Raw genomic sequence first — 13,459 nt, 5'->3', positions numbered from 1 at the left:
CTACAAGTCCAATTTATCCCTGGTATTTGCAGCAGGCAGGTAAAACTCCTGCATCTCATTATGGGTTCATCATCCATCATTCAGCAGGACAATCACTCCCCAGTCACACCCAGCCTGAGATCTGAAGGTGTTGGGCTCTGTGGCCACCATGGAGCCCCAGAGAGGTGAGGAGATGTGGCTGTGAACCCCATTCCTCTGTTCCCTGCCTTCCCTCACGCTCAGCCCACCACCCACAGCTCCCCTCCCAGCTCACAGCATCTCCAGAATCCTTGTGGGTCTTTTCTGGATGATGTAGATGATCTGTTCTTTCCTGCTGCTGGTTTTGGCAGCTTGCTCCGTTATTCTAGCTGCCTTTCATGAGCAATTTCTGTCAGGAATCCCTCCCTCCCCTACACAGACACACACTCAGACACTTAACTTTAATCCCTGACCTCTCATTCCTGCCTCCATTATTGCTGTGAATTGTTTCTTGGCCTCGGTCCATTCCTTCTCCTTTTGGTTCCTCTACAGCTTAGCTGGTTTTATAGACTCCATCATTTCCCAGCCCAGTCTCTTTCTGTGAAGGTCACTGAGAGTAAATCCAGCTACAGTGGAGTCCCCAGCCCTCCACCAGACACCTCAGCAGTGCCCTGAGCACATTTTTCTACATTTTTTCATAGCATACTCCAGGTGTTTTACCATACCTGCCTGTGGACCCCAAATTCAGACATCCCACTCCTCCCAACATCCTTGCTCCAGGTACTCTTTTTCTGGGGGTTTTTGGCAAGAGAGCAAGAATAGTCCCACTCATGCTTTTTCCAAAGCCTTGTCCAAGATTAATTTTGTGGGCAGAAAAGTAGAATATTGGTATTTTTAAGTTCTCAAGGGGCAATGATTTCCTAAGCAGGGAATATAAACATCAACATAATGTCCCCTCTGCCTTGTCACTGTCCTTGCTCTGCCTTGCAGAGGGTCTGCAGAGGAACCAGCAAAGTGTCTGGATGGAGTTTGGCCATCTCCCACCTCCCCTGTGCCCCCGCAGCCAGCAGCAATCTCCTACCCAGGTCCATGTCAGCAGCTTTGGGCCGGTGGGAGCAGGGCACGTTCTTGAAGATGGCATCCAGGATCTTCTCCTTGACCTGTGTGATGGTGTCACAGTTGAGGATCTTCACTGGGATTTCAGGGCTGTTCACGTTGTCGGGGTTCACACAGCTCAGCACCTGAGAGAGAGAGGCACCACCAATTTCACAGCAGCACAGGAACCACCTCTGGTTGTCCCTCTGGTTCTCCCTCTGGTTGTGGCTGCAGCTACAAACCAGAGGGATCTAGGGGGCAAGAGTGGGAAAAAATGAGAATTCCCTCCCTCAAGGGGGCACAGAGAGGTGGGGTGTCTTCATTAGACTTAATCATGGAGTCACAGAAGGGTTTGGGTTGGAAGAAGCTTCAAAGATCACTTCATTCCACCCCAGCCATGGGCAGGGACACCTTCCACTATCCCAGGCTGCTCCAAGCTTCACCCAACCTGGCTTTGGACACTTCCAGGGATGGGACATCCACAGCTTCTCCAAGCAACCTGGGCCAAGGTCTCCCCACCCTCACAGGGAAGAATTTATTTCTTAATAACAGAAATCCCATGAACACCAGCTCAGGTTCTGGTGCTTTCAGTAAAAATGGTCATTGAGGTGGCAAGGTGACCTAATTCAGTAGTGGCCTCCTTGTATTGCCACCTGGTTTGGATAATTTCAGTGAAAAGCCTTAAGTTTGTCTGTCTGCACAGCCGTGGAACTGAGCAGACCTTCCCAGAAGAAAGTTATTAATCTGAAATGCAGGATTTCTTAAAAAATTAAACACAAAATGATATCAACAACCTCTGCATTCACACACGCAAGAGAAGAATCAACCCAGCTGGAGAGGCCTCTCCTTTCTCAGAAGGAAAATTTAATTATCTCCACTCTGTCAAACAGTAAATACCTTAAACACAGATTATTCAACAGCAATCTCCTAGTTAACCCTTGGCTGTGTCTATGTTGACTATTCTGCTCATTTCTGGTTGCACAAGTGTGAAGTCTATAAAGTTTTACAAACTTTGCACTTGAAAGGGTGTTCAGTGGTGCTCCAGGCTGTACATGGTCATCAAATGTTCCTGTGGCACTTTTACAAGTGCAGACATGTTGGTTTTGGTCCCTTAGACTAATTTTAAGTTGCCATAAATTCCCTTCTGTAGCATGGAAGAGGTGCTGGACTTTCCATCACTTTCCATCTTCACTTTCCATCTTCACTTTCCATTTTCACCTCCTAAAATGCAGTGGGAACTCAAAAATGGGGTGAAATCCTATCAGTCTAATTACACACTGCCTCACCAGGCTCCCTTTGGTGATGTTCTGCTCAGCTAAGAGGGACTTGTGAAGATATTGCTTACAAAGAGCTCTGTGATCTTGCTGGATGAAAGGGGAGATGTAAATAGGAGATATTGATTAGATCATAATGCTATTATTTATATGTCACTTCCAGAAGTATTGAAAAAGCATCAATTCAGATCGTAATAACGGCACAGATTTACAGTTCTGGGGCATCTTTCATCTCAAAGGATCACAGCATTGTACAGAGAAAGCACTGCTGAAATGACTTCAACTTTGAGGTTATGAGTTGTTGTAGCCTTCTGGAACCCTCCTGGGTTGTGCCCATTCCCTGCCCACAGAAACCTCTTCCTCTGCCAATTCCTAGGGTACATTCAGAAGTTCAACACATGATGGTGTTAAGTTTGTGGTTGGACTCGACCTTAGAGGTGTTTTCCAGCCTAAATTATTCTATCACAGGGAAATGGAGCAGTGATGGCAGCCTGGGACAGCTCTTTGGGGTCACACGTGGTTCTGGGGACCAAGTTACTCTTCAGGTTCCTCTCTGAGTGGTCTGAGCCCAGCTGAGGTGAAATGAGCTGGTGCTGTTCAGGGCAAGTTCTGTGCTGTGATAAATCTCTGATTCAAACAGCTGGATTTTGGGTCAGACACAAAAGGCATTTGGTGCTCTTTAAAATGATCTGAGCTGCCCTGCCAGGCCAACATCCACTCCAGAAGATTCAACATCTCCTGCAGGTGCTGACCAGTGTCCCCCACAGCAGCACCCACCATGCAGCTGGAAGGTGACAATGGTGATTCTGCTCTTGGTTGTCCTTGAATTTTACAGGATTAATTTGTTGGTTATCCTTGAAGTGCCAACTTCAGAAGGTGCCAGGAAAACTGCCTGAGTGAACCACATCCATTCACACCCTGACAACATTAATTCTTGCTTTCCTCTCCTCCAGCTCAGATGGAAGAAGAAGGAGCAGGGAAGGCAGTTTTTCAAAAGGCTGTGCTTGTGTTTCAAGCATAGAGAGGGAAGTTGGTTATCCCTGAAAACCCCTAAACTCCCGTGGGGTCATTACAATGACTGTCAAGGGTTTACCTCCAACATTTTAGGGAATTCTAACACTTATAGAGGCCAACACCATTCCCAGAGCACAGTGGCTTAGGCATATATTCCAAAGCCTTTGCATCATCTTTTCTGTGGAGTTTTCCGCTGTTGTCTCATGGAGAATGAAACTTTTCTCCATGCTCATAAAAACCAAGCCACAGAAAAAATCCCACTGCTCCTGCAGTGCTGCTCAGAGACTTCAGCACAATCTTTGATGTCAGCAGTTGGGGAAGACACCCCATGATGGCCTGGGTTGTATTCCTGCAGGATTGGTCACTCTGAGGGAAGTTTTGTGATGATGATCTCCTAAATGGATCAGTGTTGCTGATCCATCGCCCACCACTTTCCTCTGTGCTTCGGTGTCACTCAAGGATGTGATGTTTCATCACCTGGCAACCCTGTTGTGTCACTCAGTGAGGTCTGTGTCACATGGGGATGTGCCAGCTGCAGGATCAACATGGAAAGGAATGGGAGCACACGAAGAAGTAATCTCCAAGCCCCACTCTCCCACTGACTCTGTGTGACCTTGGGACATCTCATTTCACTGGGCTTGTGTTTATTGACCTTTTTCTACATCCTTGGGGGTTTTTTTATCTGCCAGCCCTCCCAGCCATGAGCTGTCTCTAAGTGTCTGTATCCATGCAAAGCTTAGCTCAGCTAAGCCCTGATCTCCACCACAGATTAGTGGCATTTAAATAATGAAGGCACAGTTTGCAATTACTCACATGGTGACCCTGGCTCTGAGTTTGAGTGGTTTTTCCCTTATTTCAGGACATCTCTATAGTTTCTGTCCTGGGGACAGAAATCCTTCTCTCCCTTCCAGACTGGGCTGGAAGGTTCCATGGGGTTTGCATACAGTGAGGTTTGGTGGAGAAAAAGGAGAAAGACCCCAAAAAGAGCCAAGTGTAGGAAAGCCTTCTGAGAATTACAGAATTGTAGAATGGTTTGGGTTGGAAGGAACCTTAAAAATCATCTCATTCCAACTCCCTGCCATGTGCAGGGATACCTTTCACTATCCCAAGCTGCTCCAAGCCCTGTCCAACCTGGCCTTGAACACTTCCAGGGATCCAGGGGCAGCCACAGCTTCCATCCTCACAGGGATGATTTTTCTTCTAATTTCCAATCTAAACCTACTGTCTGTCAGTTTGAAGTCATTCCCTCTTGTCCTGTCATTTCAGATCTCTGTAAATAGTCTCTCTCCATCTCTTCCCTGGGAATTTCCTTATTACAACCACTGAATCAGTTCTGGCTTTATTTCATTACTATATATTTTTAATAAAAGATGTCAGGCAGCTCAAGGAAGGCAGAGGAAGGACAAAATAAAACAGAAACACGGAGAAACAGAAATGAAGAACAATCCTATTCTTATTCTGCTTCTTAATCTCCTTCACCAGAGTTGATCTCTGTAAATCTGCTGAGATTCCTATCGGGATATATTTGTCTGCTCTTGAGATGTAAGAGGGAGAGCTGATTATCATCAAACAGCACAAAGCCAGCGGAGGAGAGCTTTGTTCAGCCTGATGTATAATTACTACCCTTTGCTGGCTGCTTTAGATCAAGCCTAAAAGGATCGAGGGGGATTTCCTTTGGTGAAAGTGATCGCTCTGTGGCTGCATGTTTTTCTCCCTTCTGCTCATTTTCTCCATGTGTGATCACTCCTCTGAATTTTCAGACAGCCACACGTAACAGCAGAGAAGCACCACTCTGCTAGTGTAACAGGAAAGTCACGTTTTTAATATGCAAAATAGAACTGTGGCTTTATTGAAGTCCACCCCCTCATCAGACTTGGATTCAGTCGAGGCTCAGCTCCAGAATTGGGAATTTCTATTATCAGCCCACCTGAGCTAAGGTCTGAGATGGTTCAAGGAGTTAACACTGACTGGGGTTAGAGTTAGATGATCTTTAAGGTCCCTCCCAACCCTAAGCATCCCATGATTCTGTGACTAGACACAGCTCCCAGAGGTATCTGGAGCTAAGTGAGATCAATGCCCCTCATTTGAAAGTGGAAATAAAATAATCTAATCAGATTAAAGCATCTTCTGACTGTCCTTACTTTTGGGGTTGGGGTTTTCTGAGAATGAAGACGTGGGAAATAGAAAAAATTACAAGGATCACTGAAGGCTTAGAAAGAGTTCTTCATCCAGCAGAGACTTAGAAGCTCAGTGGATTTAATGCATCCAGGAAAGAATGAAGGCCCACAAACACACTAAGAAGAGATATTTAATGCTCTTTAATTGATGCTCTTTAATCAAGTGGGAAGAGGGTATAATCTCAGAGCAGAAGCTAAAGCTGCACATATGCAATGTGTATCTTGCACCATGCAGACAACTCCATTTTGAAGCAAATGGCTCAGTGACAGGGATTAGTTTTCTTTCCCTTGAAATCTTTAAATCAAGCTCCTTTTCCTTTGACTTGTGCTTTCTCAGGAGGGATGGCTGCACCAGCTCTAGAGCTAACCTAGTAGGTCCCTGCACTCTGTACCTCTGACTATTTCTTGATGCTGAAATCCTCATTGGAGAAACACATTTTTAATTTTAATAGTCAGCCTTCAGCAGCATTACCCTGCTGGAATACAGGAATAAATCATCCCAGAGGGTCAGTCACTGGCTTCTGCTCTCTAAATCCCCTTTAGCCAGAAGATTCTGGACCAGCCCACAGGAAGGTGTGCCCAGAGCACTCACCAGGGTCTTGTAATCGATCTGCTGTCGGATGAGTTTGTCCTCACTCAGCGAGTAGCGAGCCTCCCCAGTGATGGAGTCGATGGGACCCTTCTCCATCTGCTGCTTGATGGCACAGAAAAGGGAGAAGAGAGGTTCTCCAGCACACTCCTGCAGGGGTGAAAGGCAACCATGAGGTGAAACTGGATGGCAGAATTGAGAATCCAACCCACACAGCATCCTGGCGACTGCCTCGGTTTGCCATCCCAAATCACTCATGACAGATCCAGCATTTGGAACAAGCCTGTTCCAACAGTACAGAAAGAGAGGTGACTCTCCACTTCCACAGAGTGCAACCAGCCCTTGGGGACATGGTGTAACCCTTGGGGACAGTCCTGTGCAGGGCCAGGAGTTGGACTGGATCCCTGTGGGTCCCTTCCAGCTCAGGATATTCTGTGATTCTGTGAGTGTCCTGCCATGGGACAAAGGTGTCAGTGTTCCCTGGCACTGCTGGGGCTGTTCAAGTGATTGCCACCAGAGCCTGGTGGAACAGGTGGTGGGAATGGTCCCAGATGACCCAGAAGCAAGTTTTAAAGGGAGATGATGGCTGCTGCCTCATGGGCAGAGCCCACAGACTCCCTGAGCATTCTCATGCTGGAGGCAAACAGGGATGCTCAGGCCCAGATGTGGGAGCTGAGGTGTGATGACACTGTGATGTGGAGCTGTGAGGTGATGACAAATGTGTGGGGTGCAGCAACAAGCAGTCCCAGGGACAGCAAAACTCATCTCTCCCTAATTTCTCCTCATCATTCCCACTCGCTGCACTCCTCTTCCCACACTTTTCCTCCCTCGCTGCCCTCCCTCAGTGCCATGCACCCCGAGCTTTCTGCTCTTGCCTCTCTCCCCCTTCATCCCTCCCCTCTTCCTCCTCTCCTCTCGTGTCCCAACTCAACGAGCGAGGTCATTTTCTCCTGGTGTAAATCCCAGCAAAAACAAGTTAATAATCGGAAGCAAAGTGGTCCCTTTTTCAGTCCCTACACCTGTCTCCCACTTAATTAGCTTATCTGCCAGCAGCATATTGCTTCTCTGTGCCTGTCTGCTGCCCTTATCAGGCCTCTGTTCAGGCTAAGGCAAGAAGACAAGTAGCTGAGTGGGGTGAAAAAAGCCTATTATAAAAGCAGCTCTTTAGAGAGTCACCTCCTTATATCCTTTCCTTTCAGCTGAAAGCAGGGATCTGATACTGAAGTCACTGAAATTACCTTCCAGGGACCTTCAAAACTTTCCCATGTGCTCATCCTTGAACTGGTCGTGCCTGGGGAAGGCTCAGGGGGATTGGGGTTGGTTTGTAAAGCCTTGAATTGCCAGGCAGAGGTGGTTATTGTGTCCAAATGAGGTTGTGAGGTGGGAGGATATCTAGCAGCTGCAGGGGGAGAGGTGCAGAGCTCAGCTCCTTCCAAAAAAAGGTTGGCTCTGAACTTGGTTCCTTGGCAATTGTGATTCTTGGGGCTCAATGTGTGTCCCCAAGGGGAAAATTGGAACCCCCAGCAGTCACTGGCAGGTCTCAAATACTGAAATGCCTTTTTTTTTTACAGCACAAACCCCAAGGAGACCCTCCAGGAGGAATGAGAGAGGTCAGGGGGTGCATCAAATTCTTCCACTCAAGTTCTTTCACACAGCTTTTGTCCCTCCACCCCTCCTGGGGCTGAGCCTCAGTGCTGCCTCTGGGCTGGGGTGGAAGGAGATCTCCATCCACCCTGCACTGAAAATATGGGTCACCACATGATGGAGAGCTCAGTCTGCTCATAAAATGGCAGCATTTTCCATATAGGTCTCAGTCAGGCTGTGAAATCCTCCCCGTTTCTGCACTGACCCTTTGATCCCACCTGTGTACCAGAGAAAAACCAACAGGCTGCCTCTCCAACACAGTGTCCTCTCTGTTCTCCCTGCATCAGAAAACAGCCCATCTCCTGTTAGGCACTGACCTCCTTCCAGAGGCAAAAAAACCCCTTTATATCTGGAAATTTTCACCCCAACTGAGCCTCACCAAGGAGAAATGCATTAAAACAGCTGTTTTTCCTGGCATGCTGCCCCTCTTACCTTGAGGAACTTGTAGAGGAGGAAGGTGAACCAGTTGGTGAGCATTTTCTCAGCCACAGACTCTGTCCTGAAATCAACCAGGGAGAAAAAAGCAAATTGGAAATGAGTTAGTCATGCTGGTCCTATCAAAATACTGTCCTTGTCCATCTTACTGCCCAGTGGGAAATCTGGCATGGCACCATCAGGATTTAGCCTGTCCTAGGTTCCCTGGTTCAGTTTTGGATTTAGGAAACCTGCAGGAAAATCCTTGCTGCCCTGCTGATTCTCCTGTGACTCCAAGTCCCTGTTTTTCAGCTTCTCCAACAACGAAAAGGAGTTGACAACATTTGAGGGAATCTTCTCCGAAGAGCTCAGGGAGGATAAATCCATCAAATCTGAGGAGCTCGGAGCGAGGCCATATGTCAAGCAGGCTATATAAATACTCAGGAGAGACAGATCTAAGTCTCTGGGGAGCAGTTATCTGGCACTGCCTATCTCCCTGGCATTTGGGAGTGATTATACTCTAAATGTGTCAATGTGGTTCATACACCAAGCTCATCCTTCTGCCCTTGAGCACTCTCGAACAAAAATCAGACAAAAATCCATCTCCAGGCTTCAGGGTGAGCTTTTCCCACACAAGGACCTGTAAATGTGGTGTGGACATCAGGAGTGCTGGGTAAACCTGTTTTGGCTCTGCTGGTGGTCAAGAAAAAAGAAGAGTCCCTGGCTGGGTGAATTAAAGTGGATCCTCCTCGTCCTGGCTTTCACCAAAGCCACGCAGAGGTTCTTGCCTCTTGCTGGTGTTCTTTGCCCTGAAAATCTCTTTGAGGCCATAGATGTCATGTGGAATAAGCACTGGACACAGGTGAGGTGAGAAAATAATTTTGGCCAGCTCATTTCTTCTGTCAAACACCTCCAAAACTGCAAAATATTCCCTTTCACAGACTCGTGGGGAGGGAAGGGAAGCATCAGATTGAATCCAGCTGCTCAAAGAGCTGTCTGAGGATCTCACACCAACATCTGACCCAAGGCTCTGAGATATTCACATGTTCTGTTCTGGTGCTGCTCAGTGCAAAACTTCCATCTCAGAGCACAAATCTGATTTCTCTTGGTGTTTCCAGGGTTTGGAACAGTGGATGTGCATTCTTTGTTCACTGGCTGTCCTTCCAAAGGCCACAATTAATTTCCATCAAAGAGGATCAGAGTTAGAAAAGAGCTGGAAGAAGGAGAAAGATGAAAGACAGGATTGCTCAGTAGGAGACAGGAGTGAGCAACAAGGGAAGACATAGAGATGGAGAAAGGGGGAGAAAAAAGAAGGAAATTAAGGGGGGAAGGCAGTTGGAAGGAGGCAGTGCCATCCAGCATCAGAGGAGAAGCACAGCCAGGAAGCCTGGGGACAGCTGGACGGTGGTCACCAGCCAGGCTGTAGGGCTGGAATCACATCAGGAAGTCAACTGACACCAAAGCAAAGTCCAGTCTCTGCCCCTGGCGTTGCTGCCCTGAATGCCAGGAAGTGCCTTCTGCTCCTTTTTTGCTGGTTCTCCACAGTGGGCTGTGTGCCAGATGAAAAACCTCCCAGCCCAGCAGGCACCAGAGACCTCATCCCTGTCCAAGCCGTCCATGGTAATCAGCTAAGGGCTCATCAGAGTCAGCTCTGAGCAATGGCAAAGGCCACTCATCTCCAGAACACTCCCCCTGGTTTTATTTAGGGTCCTTGAGTCAGGAGGGTTGGTGCAGTATGTGAAAAGGAGATGGATCTGATCCTAAAGGGAGAAGAGGCAGCACTTCCCTAGGAATGGAACATTAATTACAGAGCAGTGGATTCCTTATTTGAGGTTTTGCACAGAATTGCGAAGGTTAGACTTTAGACCAGGCCAAGAAGCACCAATCTCAGCTTGTTCCCTGTATGAAACCAGTTCTGTTGTCCCACTCTTCTGCTGATTTCCACAAACTCCTAGCTCTGAGAGAGAAATGAGATCCACAATGCAGCTGAAGACTCTCCATGTTTCCATAGTTAACTCAGGAGCAAGAAACAAAGCTGGAAATTCCGTGTCCCAGGCAGGAGATGGAAGAAGTTGGCATCCTCTCACTAGGGATTTTATACACCACATATGTGATATCTTTTAGGTCCTACACAGCATGATTGGAGTTTTCAGGTTAAAAGGAAGCAAAAGCATACATCAACATCTTAAGCATGCAAAGAGTCCAAAATAAGGTCTGACTTTTTTCTGTCCTTATGAAACCTTCTGGAGGATCCATGCGAAAATCCAGAGGTGGATTAATTCTGTAATTTTTAATCTCTGACTACTTTTTGGATATGGAAGAGATGAACCAAGATCTACATCTCCAAAGATGATTACAATGTTTACATGGGCACAAAGCTCCCTCCATGCCCAGACACCTTTACCTGCGGAGCAGCAGCTTGGGGTGGTTCTTGCTCTCCAGGTTTTTGTCGATGAGGTCAGCCAGGAGCTGTTTGAGGACGTCAGTGGCGTACTCCAGCTTGCTCTGCAGCACCGTCATGATCAGCGAGGCCACGTTGCCGCGGTCGCGCATGGAGAAGCTGCGCTGCGACTCCAGCGTGCGGATGAAGGACAGCAGGAAAACCTTGTTGTTGATGAGCTGGGCAAAGAGCTTCAGGCCCTTCTCCACCCTCTCCTGCCGGTAGCCAGGGACCTGCACAAGAAAAAAGGGGGTTTGTCCCCTTCCCTTGTTTTCCCACTGTGAGATCTCCTGTTGTCACCTCTCTGCTCTCATCCCTCCAGCTAAGGAAACACAGGAAGATAATCCATAAATCATCTAATGATCAGGAAGTCTGAGAAGACTCCCAGCCACATCACAGATGATTTTTCCAATCCTGTATTTCCCTCTCTGAACAGTACATCCAAAAGGGATTGCTAGTGCCTAACTGTGTCACCAAGCCATGTTATATTTTTATTTTAGCTAGACTGAAGTCCTAGGATAATTTAATCCAAAACTTCTTTCTCATCCCTGCTAGAAACCTGCTCACAGAGGTTTGGGGTTCAGCTTCAGGGAGCTGGGAGAGGCAGCAAGAGAGTGAAAGGGAAAGAGAGGTTGGGGTGAGGCTTTGAGGAGATGAAGAGATGCAGTGAGGCAGTGGCTGAGATGGTGACCACAGAACTGGGCCTTGGTTTGAAGAGCAAGGCAGGCAAAGGTGTGAGAGGACAACCTAAGCTAGGACCTTTCTTGGAGGTCCCACTGAAGTAGAACCCCTGGGTTTGGGAGGTGGTGTGGTTTGGAGACAGAGAGGTTGATAAGTCTCTTATTTCTCAGCTGTGAGAGGCTGCTGAACTCATTTTTATATGGAAGAATTTAGGACCTCAGTGCTGGAGCCTGAGCTCCACAGTGGCCTTTTTGGTCCTTCTGGCTCTAGGCATGAATGGAATCTAAACTGAGAACCCCAAACTCATCCCTCCCTGTGGCTGAAGCTGTTCCAGCCCTTGAAATAGCTTTGCTGGAAGCTGGAGGGTCTCACCACAGAGCAACACATGTCACCAAGGCATATATAAATTAATAACTACCCAAAGTTGGCACTTTAATGCAAAATACGTTGGCATGCTTAAACAACCAAGCTATGCAAGGCCCCTTATAGAGACATTACTTTTTCATTCTGGAAATTAGAGTTCTCAACTCTTTTTGCATCCAGCAAATAAATTACTTCCTAAATAGCTTGAGACGACCAACCAGCCAACACACCACCACCACCCATCCCGCCAATAATTATTTTTAACTCACTCGCTTGAACATTTAATATTGCCTATCCCTGGGTTATTATGGAGAATTAAAACAAAATAACAAGGAAAGTGTTTTGTGCTGCATCTGGAAGCAGTTAATTAGCAAATGAACTGGAAATAAGTAAGACCTTCTCGCTGTGGGATCTGTGCTGGGGCCTTTTGCAATAAATAGCAATTCCTTCTGGGTGCTACAGAGAAAGGAGCAGAATGGGAGCTGCCTTCACATTGGTAGCCAAAGATGTTGACACTGAGAGAGCTGGTGAAGCTTTACAAAGGATTAAGGAAAAAAAAATGAATGGAATGAAAGAGAGAAGAGATCAAAGGTGTTGGATTGAAACATGAGCTCAGTAGTCTGTCTACATAGGGGAGCGTCCTTGCTAAGGCCTCTGCAGGGGTCAGATGCTGTTCTGTGATCAGCTGGCCAGGGTTAATGAATGCAGGGATTGCAGTTGGCTGTGGGGATGATGGAAGTGTTTTTGTTGCACACACATGTGACAGGGACATCCAGCACCCCTGGTTTCTGCTGCTCGTTTGCTGGAGCTGCTGAGCTGCTCATCCTGAGGGAAAGCAGCTGGAGGCCACTCGACCTGCACCCCAAATCTGTGCTGTAATTATGTGTAACTCAGCCTCCTACCCAGTCCCACAAGCCCTCCTTGCTGACAGATCAGGTTTTGGAATGGCTCTCTCCACACAGTCGGGTGAATTTTGGCTTTTCCGAACGGCAGGAGCAAAGCTGAGCAGGCCTCTCTGATTACACAGCCAGCCAAGCGTGCTCCTGCCTGTGCCAGCTCCTGCTCCTCCTTCCTGCCAACCAAGCCCAGTCCTGGCCTCCAGCGATCTCCCAGGCCCATGCCAGAGCCTCTCTGAAGCTCAGACCCTGCCAAAGGCTTTGCAGAGAGCTCAGCCAACACCTTGGCTGTGGTGTAGCTCCTGATTCTCCAGCCCAGGTATTCCTAGAGCAGAGCCTGTCCATCTGCCAGAGCCTGGAGCAGATTTTAGCTTGGCAGACCTCACCTGAGCTCCCATCAAACTCTTGTCACCCCTCAGGTAACACAGTGTAGACCCCAAGATTTGTGGACAGTGTGTCACTGTCTTTCCACTCTCCCTCCTTGGAGTTGGGGTGGAGGAGGAAGATGTGGGCAGGGCATGGCCAGACTGACACTGTGGTTTTCTGATCTCCCAGCAAACCAGAGTGCAGCAAAGGTGAGTTTCCCTCAGTGACAGGAGCTTATTTTTATAGGGGTTGCCACCAAAAAAAACTGGACTCTTGGTAGTATGAGGGTCATGCAAAGCTGGAGTGACACAGGCAAACATACTCCTCTGTCACAACTGTTTTTCCTTTACCCTGCATGGCAGAAAATATTAAATCCAGTCTAAAAATCAAGCCCCAGAGGGGTTAAGACCAAAGAGAAGCTTAACTGAGTAGGCCTAATGCATATGGATTTATGAGAGTCTTCCAAATAAGTGAGCGATCAAACAGAATTTAACTGGTAACAAGTGACAGGATGAGAGGAAACGGCCTTAAAGTTGTGCCAGGGGAGG

The 13,459-nt window shown here is 47.6% G+C and overlaps 1 protein-coding gene across 2 annotated transcripts in view; it reads right to left on the bottom strand.

The window, feature by feature from the left end:
• The window catches only part of PLXNA4 (plexin A4), a 415,027-nt gene that overhangs the window by 28,901 nt on the left and 372,667 nt on the right, over nucleotides 1–13,459 (bottom strand). For both annotated transcript variants that reach the window (XM_085082004.1, XM_085082012.1), the window contains exons 22-25: nucleotides 10,570–10,838; nucleotides 8,184–8,250; nucleotides 6,111–6,257; nucleotides 1,040–1,199 (exon numbers count right to left, since the gene is read on the bottom strand). In XM_085082004.1, the coding sequence (XP_084938130.1) occupies nucleotides 1,040–1,199; nucleotides 6,111–6,257; nucleotides 8,184–8,250; nucleotides 10,570–10,838 (643 nt within the window). The remainder of the gene's footprint in view (nucleotides 1–1,039; nucleotides 1,200–6,110; nucleotides 6,258–8,183; nucleotides 8,251–10,569; nucleotides 10,839–13,459) is intronic.

The sequence above is a fragment of the Lichenostomus cassidix genome, chromosome 1Aa (assembly GCF_008360975.1).
Source record: "Lichenostomus cassidix isolate B80296 chromosome 1Aa, HeHo_3.0, whole genome shotgun sequence".
Classification (NCBI taxonomy): Eukaryota; Metazoa; Chordata; class Aves; order Passeriformes; family Meliphagidae; genus Lichenostomus; species Lichenostomus cassidix.
This window is presented reverse-complemented; position numbering and strand designations above follow the sequence as displayed.